This window comes from Quercus robur, chromosome 11, assembly GCF_932294415.1.
Source record: "Quercus robur chromosome 11, dhQueRobu3.1, whole genome shotgun sequence".
Classification (NCBI taxonomy): Eukaryota; Viridiplantae; Streptophyta; class Magnoliopsida; order Fagales; family Fagaceae; genus Quercus; species Quercus robur.
In genome coordinates this window covers 55,047,182-55,066,595 of record NC_065544.1, presented here as the reverse complement: position 1 = coordinate 55,066,595, position 19,414 = coordinate 55,047,182, and the positions used below count along the sequence as shown (strand labels likewise).

Genomic DNA, 19,414 nt, shown 5'->3' with positions numbered 1-19,414 from the left:
TTAGTGGGTGTCGTGACAGTTTCTCATTAAAATAATATGAGAGTTCAGTTAAAAAAGTACTGGAAGTTAGCCAAATTCTAATTTTACTAGATTGTCATCTAGTTTTGTCTTTGATTAAATTTAGTGTATATAAATATTTTTGAACCACTTAAGTATCTATCCCAAACCGAGGAATCCTCTTAAATAGTAGTATATAAGATAACTCCTAAGATAAACCATTGATGCATAATAATGAGCTAATGGTCTCTTAATTGATATTACATAGATTACCATTAACTTGGGTCTTTGTTTTTTTTGCTTGCAGTATATCATACAAGAAAGATTTCACTGTGGTATACTTATAGGTCTTTGTTTTGTCTTTGCTTAAATTTAAGGAATACATGTTAAACCACCGAAATGTCTATCTCAAACCGGAGAAGCCTCTAGTATAGAAGATAACTCTTGAGATTTGAAGTTCTCAATAACCGACCTTTAACAATAAAGAAACAATTGATGAATGATAATGGTCTCTAAATTGATATTACATAGATTACCATTAACTTGGGTCTTTGATTTTTTGCTTGCAGTATAGCATACAAGAAAGATTTCACTGTGGTATACTTATAGGTTGGATTGAAACTTGGTGAGTCAAATTGCAGTGTTTAAATCCTCAATTAGTTAAGGTGGGAATTGGGATCGATATACAAACTAGTAATAATATTAGAAACATTAACAATTTTGTAAAATAACAAACTGTGATTGGTGTTACATAATATTAGCATGAATTTTATCACTGACAATACTTTTATTATACACCAATCATAACATATCGCGTTACCTCAACAATCGTGAAAAAATCTCTTAAAATTTTGTGTCGGTATACTTATTAGGAAACACAAGATCTACTAGTTTTGGATTCAAAGAAACAAGCTATGGGAGACCCAATTAATATGACTGAATCAAATTGTTATTACAAAATTGTTGAAGAGTACCAAGACTCTCTGACCACTTATTGCCTTCAAACCTCGGAACACTTACTTGGTTCATAAGTTTGAAGCGAAAATCAAAATATGTGGTAGAATTAGAACCACATTACTTAGAAAAATCCCATCAGTCTGGAATTTTTTTTTTTTTTTTTTTTTTGATAGGCATCATTCTGGAATTTCCAGGTAAAAGTCCAAAACTGAGAGAAAACGAAAAAAGTGTCATTGTCAATGACTTAATGTCCCTATTTAGTAGTCACTGGTGACTTTTTGTTAAAGCCGCGTGGGTTCCACCATTATGATGGACCCAAGTCTCCTTAATTTTTTTTTCCTGGACTTTTCTGCCCCCACAATTTGATGACTTGGTCACAACCTTCTTTATCAGCCATTTATAAAACCAAACACCACAATCCTTACCTTATATATAAATACTTCGATTGTGTTGTAGTATATGCATGTACCAACACTTTCACACAACCTTATAAGCAATAAGAGAAGCAAAATACTACAGCAATAGAACTCACTAAAACCAAACATGGCAGCAATGAGTGGCATGGATGAAATGAGACCGGAACTTGATCTTCCGGGATTTCGTTTCCACCCAACTGAGGAAGAGCTTCTTGATTTCTACCTCAAAAACATGGTATATGGAAAGAGAATGCATTATGATATAATTGGCTTTCTCAACATATATCATCATGATCCTTGGGACTTGCCAAGTACGTACATATTGCTCTAACTTCAAATACTTCCAAGTTTTTGCATAGTTTTTGAATTGTAAGAGTAGTAAAAAATATGCTTATGCTTGTGCTTATGCTTATTATGCTTTCATGGTTTCTTGTTATAATAGGATTGGCAAAGATTGGTGAAAGAGAATGGTACTTTTTTGTGCCAAGAGACAGGAAGCATGGTAGTGGTGGAAGGCCTAACAGGACCACTGAAAATGGGTTTTGGAAAGCCACAGGTTCTGATAGGAAAATTGTTAGCTTATCTGACCCAAAGAGGATTATAGGCTTAAGAAAGACCCTTGTTTTCTACAAGGGAAGAGCACCAAGAGGAAGCAAGACTGATTGGGTAATGAACGAGTATCGTCTGCCTGATTCATGCCCTTTACCTAAGGTTTGCTACCTTTTCTTTGTACTATTAATTAAACTATTCATTAATGGAGGATAAACTCTTATTTGTTTTCTTATTTGAAACCAAAAAAAAAAAAAATTGTGTTGGCTAGCTACTTGGATAATTTTAGTCTTCGGTGAATATCTGCACTAGAAAATATTTTCCAAGAAAAATCGGAGGAATTTGCTTGTTTAAGAAAATGTAGTATTTGAAAGTCGTTGTCCAAGTCCACGGTTGTCTCTTTCATGCATAAGTAATTATCTCTCTAGACTTGGAATTAAAACCTTATTGAGAAGTTTCCATGAAAATGTTTATGTTGGAAGTAGTCAAGTCCAGAGATCATTCCACACGCTATAACTCAACTTTTGTCCTTTTAAGTTCACTTGGCTTGGCCCCCCCTTTTTTTCTTATTTGTTTGTTTTACAACGAGTAGACAAGATGATTTGAACCCAAGTTCTCTTTCAAGAGCAAATGAATAATGCTACTAAATTAAAAGGCTCTTAATCTGGTGTGCACACGTGCACCTCACCTCTCGAATAAAAAATTGGGGCCCAATTGATTTTTGGCCATATTATTTAGGCATTTAAAAATCTTATTGAATAGCTTGCCTTGTCACTCCTGGTAGGTAGAGCAGAGTATCTTTATTTTTTTGAGAGAACAAGGTATCTTTTATTACCAAGAATAGCAGTGTAGTTGAGTGGTTGTAATTTTAGCTTTTAATGTGGGTCTTGCATGAGAATTAAAAAGTCTTAAAAGTAATATAGAGGTAAATAATTGAACAATGAATAAAGTTTTAATAATCTCTAATGTTTGTATATGCAGGACATCGTACTGTGCAAGATATATAGGAAGGCAACTTCCTTGAAAGTCCTAGAGCAAAGGGCAGCAATGGAAGAAGAGATGAAGTTTCATGCTTCTCCTTCACCACCACCAGCATCATCACTTGAGACCATCTCATTTTGCACTCCACAGGAGGATCAATTAATGGCAATAACACCTGTACAGAATGTTGTATTCAAGAAAGAAGTAGAAGATGTGCTAGCAAAAGAAGAGAAAAAGGATGATAGACCATTGGAAAACAAAGTATCTCCCACATCACTGCAATTCCCATTAGGGAAGGAAAAGTTGCCAGAGCTTCAAGTTCCAAAACTGGCCATGGACTGGAACCAAGACCCGTTTTGGACTCAATTAAACAGTCCTTGGCTTCAAAATTTGACCCCTTATGCCAACATTCTGAATTTCTAATTGCTTTCAATTTATTATGCATAGGATACAATAAACTTTAGGTGTTGTAGATAAATTTTGTGTAAAGTCTATAAGACTTTATATGTGCCACCCTCTAGCTACTTGGTTAAGAAAACACCCGCTTCAGTTTTACTTGGGTTGTTGGCCATAACTTAATTGTTATTGCTCTCGTGAAAGAACAGTTGCTACTTTTAGTGATTGGCTTCCTTGATCGTTTATCAAGAAGTTTGGTTATGGCATAATAATCTCATGATCATGAAAATTATTTGCTTTATCGACTGACATATTTAAGTGTTGAGGATGGGGAAAATATCATGGATTCTGCTAAAGAAAGAGTTTGGTAAAAAGGGCTTTCTCCTTGAAGAATCTTGTGTTGGAGAGTTACCTTGATACCTACTTTACTGTTGCATTGAAGAACTACTTTTTGTGTTTGTTAATTGTTATTGCAGAGAAAGCTTTGGTGAACTTTTTATTGTAAATTAGAATCTTTAATGTATTAATAAGAAAAAGAAAAAAAGAGAGAGAGACATTTGTATGCTTGTGAGGAAAAGCTTTTCATATTAGTTGTTGAGCCTTGACTTGTTCTATTTTTAGGTCTACGTCTTTGTTTCCTACCAAACAAAAGTTTTGCTGCCATCTCTCTGACAGAGTGACAGTCTCACATAGAGATAGGGATTAGTGCATGGCAAATGGCAATGCTTTGAATTATGTCATACTAGGTTAATTTAGAGGTGGGCAAGGGTTGGTGCAACGGTTGAAAAATTTGGACGTATGTCAATTATATAAGTCCAAGTGTCGAGGATCCAATGCTTCTGAGCACCTAAATCAATCCAAGTGGATTTTTATAAGCAATGCCAGTGCCACAACTTGTGACACATGTGGTGAGTTATAGCACCAATTGTGTCTCAAGTTGTAGCACTAGCATTAGTCAGATTCTAATTAGAGGAGAGATGCATAAGTCTCCTAACTAGAATACATATTTAAGTATTCCCACAAGAGTTAGGCCCTTTTGTGTGGATAAGTATTGTAAGTCTTAGCATCGAAAAAACATCTGCCAAGTGGCGTTTGTGTGAGGATGAGTGTTTGTCCGCTTGTGGTTGATTTCCTTAATCCCACATCGACAAAACTGAGCGTGTGTGAGTAGTTTATAAGCCTTGCTTATTCCCACAAGAGTTAGGCCCTTTTGTGTGGATAAGTATTGTAAGTCTTAGCATCGAAAAAACATCTGCCAAGTGGCGTTTGTGTGAGGATGAGTGTTTGTCCGCTTGTGGTTGATTTCCTTAATCCCACATCGACAAAACTGAGCGTGTGTGAGTAGTTTATAAGCCTTGCTTATTCCCACAAGAGTTAGGCCATTTTGTGTGGATAAGTATTGTAAGTCTTAGCATCGAAAAAAAGAATACATATTTAAGAATGACAAGAAATTTTGTATAAAACCCTTTAAGCATATATAGTTGTGTACTTTAATATGAAAAAAAAAAGTAAAAACAATCGCTGAAGCATTTTTTTTTTAAACGAATATTAATAAATACATTATTTTTAAAAATCTTTTTACTTTTTCCCCCTCACCCTCGACTTCTTTTTCTTTTCTTCCTATTTTTCTTCTCTCCCACTCATCTGGGATTGCAGATCTAGGCATTTCCCTTTTGAATCCTTTTATTTTTATTTTCCTTTATTTCTTCTCTTCCCAGTCATATTTTCTCTCTAAATTTCTTTTTCATTCTTTTTTCCCCCTCCTCATAACCAAAGTCCTTGTTAGAATTAAAGTTAAATAATTAAATTCATCACTTTCTAATAGCTTAAGATTTTGGATGAAAGGATAATTTACGATAAATGACATCAAAGCAAGTGATCTTGAGTTCGAATAATATCTCCACTTTACCTTTTATTTAAAATTTTTAAAAAATCTCATATATTGAGCTCCACTTATTAACATAGAGTCTAAAGTTATACATAAAAGGAAAGTGTTAAAATGTACATTAAATAATTAATTTCACTCTTTCCTAACAACTTAATATTGGTAATTTGTCAGCCCCAAATCATATGCCTTCTTTCTCTCAACTCTAAGCTAACACTTTCCCTTTCAATGCCCAATCATATGCCTTCTTCTTACATGCCACCACTCGGTTTTTTTTTTTTTTTTTGGTCAAAAGGAAATTATATTAAAATTAACTGGAAGAACAAGAACCAGGACAAAGCCTGTTACAGTAAGCACCCAAAGATTCAGCCTCAAGAGGGATCAACTCTAGAGGGGGAAAAGAATGAACAGAAAAAACCATAGATTGAGCCAGACCAAACTTAGCTAAACGATCCGCACATTTGTTGGCTTCCCGGAAAGTATGCTCAACACGAACCTGAGGGAATTGATCAATTAAGAGCTTGCAATCATCCAGCAGGGGAGAAATCACAATATTACAATATGAAGAATTATTTAGAACGTCCACCAGCGACTTTGCATCAAGTTCAATCACAACAGCACCAATGTTCAGTTGACGGCAAAGCTGGAGACCATCCCGGAGAGCCCAAATTTCAGCCACAAAGCTGTCAGCTCGTTGATAGCACCAAATTTCAGCCACCACTCGTTGATAGCATCAATAGTGGCTCTCTTTCTCCACAAGCTAGGGCATTATTGAGATGGGTTGACTCAGCCCAAAAGGATTAAACCAAACTTGCAAATCTGCGCATGATTGAGATGGGTTGGTTCAGCCAAAAAGGATTAATTCAGGGAAACAAATCTGTTGGATCTTGCTCAAAATAGTTTGTTGTATTGAGGGTTTGAATTATTTTTAGGATGGCTTAAGTTCAGCTGTAGATTTTATGTATGTGTGTGGGAACCACATCTCAAAAATAAGTGGGGGCAAGCAAAGAATGTTTACATAGTTTTGCTTCCTAGTTACAATCTAAGGAAAAGAAAATTACACTGCATTGTTCTTCTAATTACAATCTAAAACTCAAAAAGTTGCATTGATAAGAAAAAAAATCTAAGATCGAAGGGTTGGTTATAGAATGGATTCCTGGAGCATGTGTTAGAGATGTTGCTAACTTGGTACAAAAGATAACATTGATGATTTGACTTAATAACCAAGGAGTTTATTCATAAGAGATTTTGGCAATTGAGGTTAAAACCATTTCAAATCATATTTATTCTTTATGATTTGAGTTATAGGGTAATTTAATGGTGGACTGATTATTCTTACAAAATTTTAGTGCTGAACTAAAGATCAATTTTCAATAATTATATTACAATAATCCAATAGTCTTTCACTCCATATCCGCAGTGCACACTATCAATATTATTATAATCAACAACTATTAATACGTGAACAATGACCTAGTCTATTTTGTAAAAGAGAATTAATTGTAATGCTAATAGATAGCTAAATAATATGTAAGTTTCAGTTAACTTAACTGGTAAAGTCTCTAATAGTTAAATAAGAGATTTGAGGTTTAATTTTAATTCCTGCTTATACCAAAAACCGAATGGTATCTTGGTCTAATAATAATTAATAAAGAGAGCAACTATTAGAAGCGGATGCCGTACATTGGGCCTAAGCCTAGTGAGCTATACTAATTAACGTATATACTAACATAATCATTCACCAAATGATCAAGTTTTAAAATTCTAATACAATGGAATAAAATTATTCTTTAGTTCAATGAAAAATTGTTAGATTTTGGTCACCAAAAACCACTATAATTTTGGAATCGTCTACTCCTGAAATAAATATGAAATGTTTATAATGTAAACCACAAAATGAAGTGAAGAGATTCAAACATATAGGCAACCAAAAAAAAAAAAAAACATTCAAACATATAGGAAGAAAGATCTCATGACTGCTTTATTCTTTTTCAGCCCAACACCCAGTTAAGACTGCAATTGAGAATTTTTCTAGACATCCAATCCATTACTTTTGTCTTTCAACTCTATGACATTCATGACAAGCTTAATATGACGCAGCTTATAGTTCATAATAAGTCTCATTCCATGAATACTAATGACTAAGTGTTGGACAAAATGCCTAAGAATTATCTTAGTTGTTGTGCAAGTTGAGTGTTAATTTGGTTTTGGGTTTGAAAGGGATAAAGACTTTGCATTCATTAGATATCTTTCTATCTATGTATCTAGAATTTTATATTCCATCCTGTGAGGAACATTATTTCATTTCATATGCATAATTCGGGAATATGCGAACCATGGAAAGAATAATGTTAAATCAACAGTCTGATACATATAAAGAAAAAAAAAATGTCATAAGAACCAAAAGAAATAATAATCTAGTTCACAGTAAGATTGATTGGAGGGCAAATCTTGACTGATAATGGTGAATAATTTAGGTAAACAAAGTGAAACCTAAGTTCACACTGGATGAAAGGACTAATGAAAGGGGAGAAAGTTCTATAAAAAATGAGGGGTAGAATTTTGGGGGTAATTATAATGTGGACCACATCTTTTACTTGAAAAAAAACTTAAGGTAAACAAAGTGAATGTTAGTGAGAGAAAAGATTAGGGGTTAAGGGATGGAAAAGGATAGGTGACTTTGCAGTTTGTTGGGGGACCACAAATTGATCATTTACAATCACTTTAAAAACAGGTTCGCGTAGTGTGATATCGAATGTCATAAAAGATTTGAGTGTGTCTTTCTCATCACCAATTGGTTTTGAAGTGGAATGACACAGTTCTTGGTCCGACATAGTCATTAATTTAGTGTTGGACTAATATTATTCTTAAAGGAAGTACTTTACCAAGTGTGTTAAATAAAAACCAAAAAATAATGAGAATAATTTCTATAATCATATTACATTAAACCCAATTATATTATACTAAACCCCTTATTAGACACCTTCATCACCACTTTTATATTAAACCATTATTATAAATATACTTTGTGAACAATGACTTTTAGGCTGTGTTTGTTTCGCCTGAAAACACTTTCAGGAAATCATTTTACACCCTTGTGTGTGTTTGGTAGCTACGGAAAATACAGTCAACGGAACTTTGACCAGAAAATAACCACTTTTGAAGCATAAAATCATTTACGCTTTGATTTTACCTTCAAAGCGTTTTCGGAAAACACACTCGAAGAGAGAGAGAGAGAGAGTGCACACACCCGAAGATAGAGAGAGAGAGAGCTAGAAGGGAAAGTGAAGAAGACAACCGATCTCGTCGCCGGTATCAGACCCACCCACCGATCTTGTTGCTGTCGCCTCCTTCAGACCCACCACTGATCTCGCCGCCATCACCTCCTTCAGACTCACCCACCGATCTCGTCGCCATCAGACCCATGTTACCAATCTTGCCTCTGCCATCTCTAGATCGAACCCACCGTGACCCTCGTCAACGAGCGACTTACCACCTCTAGATTGAACCCAGTCGCCTCTCTTTCTTCCTTCTTCTCTCAATTTGACTGGATTTGATGAATTTTTTGGTTTGGTTTGATATTATATATTTGTTTGGAAGATAAGAAAATGTGAACATCAAATAGAAAATGTGTTTTCTATAGTATTTTCAAGAACACAACCAAACACTAAAAAATATTTTTCAAAGTATTTTTTAAAATGTCACCAAACACTTGAAAATATTTTCTTTTCTTGAAAATATTTTCTCCTGAAAATATTTTCTTTTACACTTGAAAAACATTTTACATTGAACCAAACACAGCCTTAGTTTGTTTTGATTAAGAGAATTCGTTGTAATGATAATTAATAGCGATAATTCTCGATGTTACTACTTACTAGGCAATTGTCCGCAATTATATATTTCGCTATCCAGAAATATATTACTAAACTCTTTATTAGTATCAGAATGAAAATTCCTCCATTAAACACACAATTGCCAATCTTAAAAATAGGATGAATACGCCCAATTAAAAGTTTCTTATTCAAATTATTACAATAAAACTATGAAAAATTAATCTTAGATCCTAAAATACTTTGTAAAATACCTTTGTTATTAAGTGAAAAATTGCTTAGTTGGCTCTACACTGTTCCCTTGTAAGAAATCAGATTAACCCATTTGCCCAATATTCCTATCAAGAACCACCAATATTAGCTTTCAACCAAACCAAACTCTAGCTTAAGAATAATTTTAAGATCTCTAATTCAAATCATTGTTTCATTATGTGGCAACCTCAAGCAATAAAAATAAAGTATCCCCATTAACAAATAAGTGCAAAAAACAGGGTTACGAAAGTTTTCGGATACACCCAAAGCCTCTCCTTTGAACTGATCGATCCAACTCATAAAAAGAAAGATGATAGCATGTTTCTTTTTAATGTTTGAGACCACATATCAAAATTACATTATTGCTGTGGACCTCATGGAGAATAGAATATTTGAACAAGACTTAAATGTTTGACACCCATGTCACCCAAGACCATGGAGAAGAATAGGATATTTGAACTTTGAAGACATTAAATTTTCAACACCCATTTCCACCCAACAACACAAATTCTTACATTTATAAATTATATGTGTTCAGATTCTCGTGGATGTCAAGGTTTCTTTTACCCGGTAGTATAGTGGTCATAACACTGCCTTAGACAAAAAGAAAGATTGTTGGACTTGTTCTTGGAGGAGAACAAGTCCAAATTCCTGCATACGTAAGACATGCCCACGAACACTCTATTACCGGCGCAAAAAACCTAAATATTTGTTTAAATGAAGCTCTTATGAGTGGTGACGATGACGGTTGCTGTGGTGGTGAGAAAACAGGATATATATACATCCACACACTAGCCTTTGAGCATGTGGTCACGTGTATAGGTTCTTCTATTATTAATTTGTAAAAGTTCATAATTTGCATGAAAGGGAAAAAATTCTAAATTTTATGAATTCTCTTTTTGAATTTAAAATGAAATTTGTTATTTGACATTTATAACTCTATTTTAAAATGAAATTATCTTTCATTAATGAGAGTAATTTTGAACTACATAAAAGTCCAATTGAAAGTGAGAAATTCTCTTTTATATATATATATATATATATAAATCATACATTCACAATATTTTCACAACATTTTTACAATAAATCATAAGTGATTAGTTGTTATTGGTTTAAATCTGAACCTAACACCAAGATTACTTTTTTGCCCCAACAATAACAACCAGTATCAACTTGCCATTTAAGATTTGTTATAAAAATATTGTAAAAATATTGTGGACATATCATTTTTCATATATATATATACACACACACACATACACATTAAAAAAAAATACAATTTTTTAAATATTGGTGACAAAGAGTGCCACACCATTAACAGTGGAGTTGTTTGAGTCAAAAAAAAAAAAAAAAAAAAAAAAAAAAAAAAAAAACAAACAAACAGTGGAGTTGTACAATTTATTATTAAAATTTTTGGGTAGTTAGAGGAGTCTAAAAATTGAATTTTTATTTTTTATTTTTTTATTATTAGCGATAAAGAAGATAAGATGAAAAAATTCTGAGCAAAATATTATTCATTCAAATCTTAAAAAAAAAAAAAAAAAAAATTGCAAATGATTATATTTACGCCAGAATTTCTGCATCTTGCCCTCTAAAATCTAAATTCCCACCTTATCATTATCATTAGCGTTAAGGAAGATAGGATGTAAAATTTCTATCTTGTATTAAAAAAAAAAAAAAAAAAAATTCTTACAAATATTTCATGTATTCGTAAGAATTGAATGAAGTGATAGAATTTAAAGATTAAATTCTTAATCCTTAATACAACCTTACAAATCAACAAAATAACATGAAAAAATCATATTCCACATCCGTCCAACTTAAACTCTAATAAAAGGATAAATTGACCGATTTTAAACACCAAAATCCATATTTATTTCCATCTAAGGATTAAAGTTAAAGAAGGACAAAGTTGAAAACCCAAAAAAAGAAAAGAAAAGAAAAGACTCACTCAATTCCTACAAATGCCTTCTCCAAAAAAAAAAAAAAAAAAAAAAAATCCTACAATTGAAATGAGAGTAAATCAGGTTGAGTAATGTTAAAACCACAACTTTTGTAACAATTTGCTACATAACGAGTTGTGAGTGGTGGAGAAAACTTAATGGGCCTATGTGGGTCCATCTCTCCATCACTCACAACTTGACATATGACAAATTGTGCAATAAATTGTGATCATAGCATTACTCTACTCAGTTTTTCAATATTTACCATTTGACCATCTTCAACACTAATAATAAGTTAAAGTGATAGGTTTTAAAGATTGAATCTTGACCCAAACAAAGTTAAACTATCTCTAACAAAGAGTTACTTTTTCGGAAGATATTATTTGGGCTTAATTTTGAAGATATTGAGTTTTGGGAAAATGTAGTTGTGATGACTTTTCTTTAAAACAAATAACCATTTACAATCATTTTACTCTATTTGATCATTAGCAATCAAGAATTTTGGGATAATTAATTATTCTACCATTCAATTTTACATAATTAATCACATATATATAACGCTAAAAGTAAGAAAAGTAAATTCATAATACTTCTTCAACCCCTATAGAATTTACTTTAGTAATCTAAAGCCCCACTTTATTTTGACTTTTATTCTAGAAAAACAAATAAATCGACACAAAAACATGTTTCAAATCCTCTTAAGCCAAAGGAATTTTTCAAACTCTTTTAATTTATACCGTAGCAAAAACAGTTTAACAAATTTTTAGTCCAAATTAACCTAGCTACCCAATATCACATATCAAGAATCCACGCTTTTAACCAAACTATATAGTAATTAATAACCCATTGCATATTTTAGCTACAGCTGGCCATTTTAGAATCTTCAATTCTATGTGGCAACTTGGCCTCAAGCAATAAATCAAGTGTCATATTAACACAGTCCAAAAACAAAGTTTAGGAATATACCCAAACCTCCTCAGAGAGTGTTGGCATGGTGATTGTTGTGGCAACGGTTGGTGGGACATTATTTGTTGTGTTTGTCACGGCAGCGATGTGAATCTATGTCACTATTGATCAACGCCACTTCTGAACTTACAGAAGTAAGTGTCAAAGCACCATAAAGAAATCCATTACCACTAATCTATTACTTGAAAGATTAAACCCCAATATCTCCACTAGTTATGGTAATAGAGTTAGTTCTACCCTAAAAAGAAAAGAAAAAAGAAGTAAATGTTATGAATGAAAAAATATATTCTTTTAAAAAATGTTCAGCATACTAAACACTAATATTCACAAAAACACTGCCCTTATTTGATAAAAGGGCAGTATTTCCTTTATAAAACAAGAACTTTTGTTCTATAACTTCTATAAGCTTCGTTAGACTTGACTTTCTTTTGGTTATTAATATGAACCAGCAGATTTTGTAAATATCACGTAGTTTTCAGTAGCATATTTCTTTTTATCTTAACGTTTAAAAAAAATAACAATATAAGAATTTTTGAAATTGAGTTAGAAAGTACATAAAAAGTTAAATATTTAACATAAACTATATATTTTGTCAAATATTTAACATATAAGCTAAAAACTATGGGTACCCAAACCGTCATTTGAATTTCATACCGGGCCCAAAGCTTTGTTTAACAAATTTCAAGTCCAAACCCATTAACCAATATCACCAATCAGATCCAACACACTTTCAAGTTTTAATCAAACTATGTAGTTTTTTTTTTTTTTTTGGTTGAGAAACGAACTATATAGTTTCTGACTTAGTTAACTAGGGCCATTCTAGAATCAGGCAATAAATCAAGTATCATATGAACAAAGACTAAAAAAACAAAGTTAAGAATGAGTTTAGAAACGTACCCAACCCATATTAAACGAGTTTAGGAAAATTGACCCATCTCTAAGAGCAGTTGGAACTGTCCACAATGGTTTTACCTGGTCCAAAACATAACATGAAAACAAGTGAATGTTCCATTCCCGTACTCATAAATAGAAAGATTAAAAAGTAGGTTTCTTTTTTATTGTTCAAGTACTCACTGATTCATTGTAGCAATAATAATGATGTTGGAAAGAGATCAACATGTCTGGCTGCTACTTTTTTGGTAGAGGCATATTTATGGTGGGGTTTTGGTAGCGATGAAGAGAGAGAGAGAGAGTTTATGAGTGTTTTTCAAGGTGCATGTTTGATGTTAGCTCAGAGTGGGTGGTTTTGTTTGAGACTTAAGGGATGAAAATGTGAGTGAAGGTAAGAATGTTTCAGTTGAAGGTCTGTGTGTAGAGGATTTTGTAAGATGTTTGATTTTTTCACTTAAGAAAATCAAATAACAGAAACACAAACGAACTTTAGAGCCTCAACAAAATCAAAACCAAAGAACGGAAAGTCTCACAGAGTAGAGGATTTTTATAAAGGAAAAAAAATTTAAAATAAATAAATATTTTTTTTCCCTTATAGAAATCCCTTCCTCTGTGAGACTTCACCTAAAAATAATTTTCTTTCTCACCCAAGAGGCTCTAAGAAATGATGGTGTAATTGGGGTTGAGAGGATGTTATAATTTTATAGAGAGTGGGAATGTGGATGAGGATGAAAACGAGTGGTTGTGGGAGCCTGAACTGGTTTAATAGTACAACAGAGAAGAAAAGCAGAGATGCTTTGCCAAAAATGTGAAAGGTTTTGAGGAGATGCTTTGTTCAATGAAATGAAAACATACCCAAAATAATGAAAATATGCTTTCACGCACTTATTGCCTCTGAAAAACAAGTCTCTTTTATCTGTACCGCATTGAACTATGAATGCAGAGAAATCTCAATCTTGCAAATGCATATGAGACAGAATCAATCACGTGCCGAAGATGAGTATGAGAGAGCTTGCAGAAGCAGCAGAACATGCAGGTAGTGTGTTTCAATGAGTTTGGAGGTATTCAAAAGTAAAGTTGTTAATTTGGGCTGGCCATTTTTATTCACGAGGAACATGGTACATGGGAAAGACTAATAAGCCATGGGAATAATTAGATTTAGAGAAATAAGTATTCTGCTTTGCCCAAGTTTTTAACATCCCTATTATGTTACCATGGTCATGGGCTAACCAAAAAATTGACTTATTAAGAAGATAACAATTCATCATAATAATATATATATATAAGATGTCCCTAAAGCTCAAAAAATGACTCTTGATTTAATAGAGAAAATAGATTACCTTCGTTTTTGCAAGCTTTATACATCAATCTTTATGTAGTGTATTGCATATACTAGATTGCATGGCATAGCAAGTAGTTGATGGAGTAGTATCTTTAAAAGTTTTTTTTTTTTTTTTTTTTAAACCCCTTTGAATTTATCCAATACAATGGCACACACACCTTGGAGCATTGCCCTTACATATTCAAGCATCCAAGAACTTAGAATTGTGCTCTCTCTCTCTCTCTCTCTCTGAGTTAGTATATGTTAACTTGATAACACAGAACTGATGAACCTCTTAGAAAGTCGAAATGTGCAGATAAGAGCTACAGTGTAGTAAGATATCTACCTTGCTGCAAGAAATCAAGAGTGTAGACAAATGCAACTAACATAAAAAATAGAGTGATTCTCAAAAAAGAAAAAAGAAAAAAGGAGAATACCATTAAGTCCAGCCACTTTCATATAGCATGTAAAATATCCAAAGTACCTAAAAGGCTACTAATTGCTTAAGAGTCAATACTGGCAGCTAACCATGATCCCTCTTAGCAGCTGCGTCCAAGTTTGTTGCAGATAGATGAAAGTTCTACTAACATTGCATACTTCTCAATGTCCAATTTAAGCAATACATTGATGTTCATTTTTCTTCTTGTTTTTTAATAATGAATCCGATACTTTATTGTTCTTGGAACAACAAAGACCAAAAGATGAATAGCTACCAAAACTCCTAAGCCAGAAACCCACTCCACCAACAAAACTTACCAAAAAGACAAAGTTAACATATACATTAATAGCACAATACTAGAAGGTAGTTTTGAATTATAGATGCACTATCCAGTAAGATATTTTCGGTGATATTTCCTAATACTTTGAAAATAGATATAATTGATATTATTATTTTTTGCTATGATGCCAGTAAGATAGATATAATATATTTTATTGGTTAGTAGGATTTTTTTTCCCATTTGAGGGACTTGGGCCATTGCCTAATCTATATATCTATATATTAATATTTAAAAGCTGAAGTATAATATTTATTGTTGCTATGCTCTTATTAAGCCATATCACAACAACATTTCAGTTCAATTCAGTCCAATTTGGTCTTTTTCGGTCTATTTGGTTCACTTTGGTCCAGTTTAGTTCACTTAGATCCAGTTTAGTCCATTCAGTCCAACTCGATCCAGTTGGGTCCAATTCCGTCCATTTCCGTCCAATCTAATTTAATTCGCTCTATTTCGGTCCATTTAGTTAACTTCAGTCTATTTCAGTCCACTGCTATACAGTTCGGTATATTTCGGTCTAGTTAGGTCCTTTAAGTCCAGTTCAGTCCAATTCGGTTCACTTAGGTCCACTTAAATTTAATTGGTCTAATTCGGTCCATTTGGTCCATTTCGGTCAAGTTCGATCTATTTGGTCCACCTTGATCCATTGCTTTGATTCAAGTAGAACTTAATTATTTCTTTGTGGTTTCATGTTGGACTACACTATATATATGATGAGAGTAGAATTAATCAATGATTTTCCAATACATGGATGGAGATTTTTATTTTTATTTTTTTATATTCTTTATTTAGTTATAAAATGTCCTAAAAATATTTATAAGGACTTAACATTTGGACCACAATAGATTCAACTTTTTGTATATACAAGCTATAAGAAATTACTCTCTAATCTTTACAGGATATGCAGTAATTAAAATTTCACATTCTTTTGGAAAATTTAGTTCTTGAAAATTGACATCTATAAAATAAATGAAATTATCTCTTTTTATAATATTGTTAGAGCATTATGTGCTAGTTGACTTAATGGTTGAGCTGTTACTACGAAAGGTGGTGTGAAGTCCATGTGAGTTTAAGATTGGAGACTCAAGATGATGAGGGCGTTATTATTATTATTATTATTATTTAATATATGATATAATATCTACTCTATCTCAATCTAATTGTATATGTGTGTGAAGCTTTCTCCTAGTGACTTGAACCCCGATCCTTTCCCCTCACATTCCATATTAGTACATTTTAAATTAAATATGTCTGTAAGGATGCAATTTGAGTCCCTAGCCCAAAGGATAAATGAACTTAGGCCCAAAAAGCTCAATACAATGAATTTGTAGAAAGTGGGTTGGAAAATTAGGCTTCAATGAATCAGACAACAAGTAAAGTGGATTCAGATGACAAGAAAATGAAAATAGACTAGTTTAATCTAAAGAAAGTCGTTCTTGGTACAGTCCGAGGAGATCAGTTCTTATATATTTCTCCCAAGTTTGATTACAAGTTCAATTCTTGATTGCTACAGTGTTTTTCTCTTAATTTCTCGATCATTTTCTCTCAAGGTCTCTCTTCCATTTTATACTATCTTCCCCTTTCATCTCCACCTTCCACGTGCAGATTAGATTGTTGGTGTTAATCCTTGTCCTATTAGCACCTTCCTGAAGTCTTTGGGTAGTAGCTGTAAGGCTGAAAGAACTGTTCAGGTATCACTTCCTCATTAATGCTGATAGAGAGTTAGCTGCAGAGCATTTAATGCGGTGGGCATAGCTTTCCCTTTAGATATTTCATAGCCTCCTTATATCTTATTTCTTCTTGATACTTATCATCATCAGTGGAATTGTCTGGAATGTTGCTTTTGATGTCAGATCGTACTTTCTGACCTTGGCTTTGCTTAGCCAAGGAGGCATTCCTCCTCGGACCACCTTTTTGGATGATCTTGATCACACTTCACCTCTTCACTTACTAACACGGATTCTCATGAAAGTGTTTACTCGTCCTCAGACTACTTAATGTCTTCGGATTGGACCCCTGGCCCAATATGTACATAGATATGTTCTATTGGGCTTATTATCCCTACAATGTTGAAACTCAAAATAACTAAAGATGAATAAAGAGATGAGTTATAATAAAATTTGTTAAAGAAAGAGTTACTTGTATGTAAGTTAGATTAAATAAATTAAGAGGAGTTTTCTAAATTAATAAATAATATGTAGGTTATGTGAACGGTTGGAAGACTATATATATGGCTATGCTATGGAATAATTTCATATCAAGAGTGAATGAAGAGAAATAGTTAAAAGCAAAGAGTATTGTGTGAGAGAGTGAATTCAATAATATTCCTAAATACTTGAGAGATTTTGGGCCAAAGAAAAATGTTCTCTGGTGGAGTTTTAGGCTTAAATACTTTGTGCAAAAGTTGTTCTAGCTATACAACATTTGTTGGGCTGTTGTATCCTTGGGGAGACAAGTCAGAGAAGGTCTACACTGGTTACAAAGATTAGCCAACCAAAGGCTTGAATCACCTTAAAGAGAGCGAGTGCCGTGCTTTAGTCCAAATATTGTTGTGTTCATCTTTTCAAATTAATAATTTTCATTGTATTATTTAGTTTCTCTTTGTGTCATTTCCATTATTATTGTGTTTGCAACTAACAATTTTAAGGAGATTCAACATGGAGCCAACAACCAGAAGCCAAATGACAATGTCGGAAGATCTCAACAAGCCCTTCCATTTTAAGAGAGCTCATTTCAAAAGATGGAAAGCCAAGGTCCTTTTCTAGCTAAGCCTTTTTAAGGTATCCTACATCCTCACTGAGAAGAATCTAAACAAGGTCTCTACTGACGACATGACCGAAGATGAACTTTATGATCATCAAGAAAAAATAGATAAGTATGAATAAGATGAGTATAAATGTCGTCATTATCTTTTAAATTGCATTGGGGATCATTTTTATGATTATTATAATACTACATACAATTCTGCAAAGAAAATTTGGAAAGCTTTACAAAGCAAATATGACACTGAAGAGGCTGATGCAAAAAAATATGTGGCTAGTCATTTCTTTTGCTATCAAATGATGGATAGCAAATCTGTTGTGGAATAGGTTCAAGACTTTCAAATGATCGTAGCAGAAGTTAGATCTAAAGGCATAAAAATTGAGGACAACCTTATTGTGGCTGGTATCATTGACAAGCTACCATCATCATGGAAAGAGTTTCAAAAATCAATGCACCATAAGCAAAAGGAGATGTTCCTAGAATCCTTGATCACTTGCATCCGTGTAGAGGAGGAAGCTAGAGGACAAGATGCACTTATAACACAATAGGGTAATGGACATTCTACCACCAAGGTAAGTTTAATTTCTGCAAGCAATAACCAGCCCAAAGATCATTTTCCTAAAAATGCTCAATTGAGGCCAAGAAAGAAAAATATGAAAAATTATGGTAGACCTCACAATAGGGGGCAACCCTAGTCAAAGGAATAAGAACCAAGGACCCCCTTCCAATAACCAACAAGTTAATGCATGTTTTGTCTGTGGCAAGAGTCGCCATATTGCTCAATTTTGCAAATTTTGGAAACATGGATCTATCCCACAGGCTAATGTTTCCAAAGAGCCTTTAGTGGCTATGATTACAGACATATACATGATCCAATATGTTGAAGGATGGTGGGTAGACTCTGGTGCCAATAGGCATGTCTGCTATGATAAAAATTGGTTCAAAATATACACTCCTTTTGAAGAAGAAAAAACAATTATGCTTAGTGGCTCTAGTAAAACCAAGGTACTTGGGAGTGGTGAGGTTAAGCTGAAATTTACCTCTAGACATGTGCTCACTTTGAAAGATGTGCTATACGCTCCGTCCATGAGGAAAAATCTAATGTCAAGCTATTTACTAAATAAGGCTGGCTTCAAACAAACAATGGAATCTGATCAATATGTAATCTCTAAGAAAGGATTATTTGTGGGAAAAGAGTATGCTTGTGATGGAATGTTCAAACTAAATATTGAAAATAATATATCATCTGCTAGTTCTGTTTATATGGTGTCTTCTATGAATTTTTTGGCATGCTCGCTTGTGTCATATAAACAGTAGATATGTGGGAATTATGAGTAACATAGGATTAATTCCAAGACTAATAAAAGACTTTGAAAAATGTGAAGCATGCAATCAAGCTAAAATTACTAAATGACCTCATAGAAATGTTGAAAGAAATATTGAATTGTTAGAATTAATTCACATAGATCTTTGTGAATTTGAAGGAAAATT

At 33.1% G+C, this 19,414-nt stretch overlaps 1 protein-coding gene and 1 long non-coding RNA gene across 2 annotated transcripts; one reads left to right on the top strand and one right to left on the bottom strand.

The window, feature by feature from the left end:
* The first annotated feature begins 1,399 nt into the window (after nucleotides 1-1,399).
* LOC126706355 (NAC domain-containing protein 6) lies at nucleotides 1,400-3,886 on the top strand. The gene is made up of 3 exons (XM_050405774.1): nucleotides 1,400-1,681; nucleotides 1,813-2,081; nucleotides 2,901-3,886. Exons 1-3 carry the CDS (start codon nucleotides 1,498-1,500, stop codon nucleotides 3,321-3,323), a joined length of 876 nt encoding a protein of 291 aa, XP_050261731.1. The 5' UTR covers nucleotides 1,400-1,497; the 3' UTR covers nucleotides 3,324-3,886.
* Nucleotides 3,887-5,587: 1,701 nt separating this feature from the next.
* LOC126707244 (uncharacterized) lies at nucleotides 5,588-13,978 on the bottom strand. Its single transcript, XR_007648874.1, has 3 exons — nucleotides 13,247-13,978; nucleotides 13,070-13,144; nucleotides 5,588-6,000 (listed from the first exon to the last, which is right to left on the bottom strand). It is a non-coding gene; the product is annotated as an uncharacterized LOC126707244 (long non-coding RNA).
* Nucleotides 13,979-19,414: the final 5,436 nt, after the last annotated feature.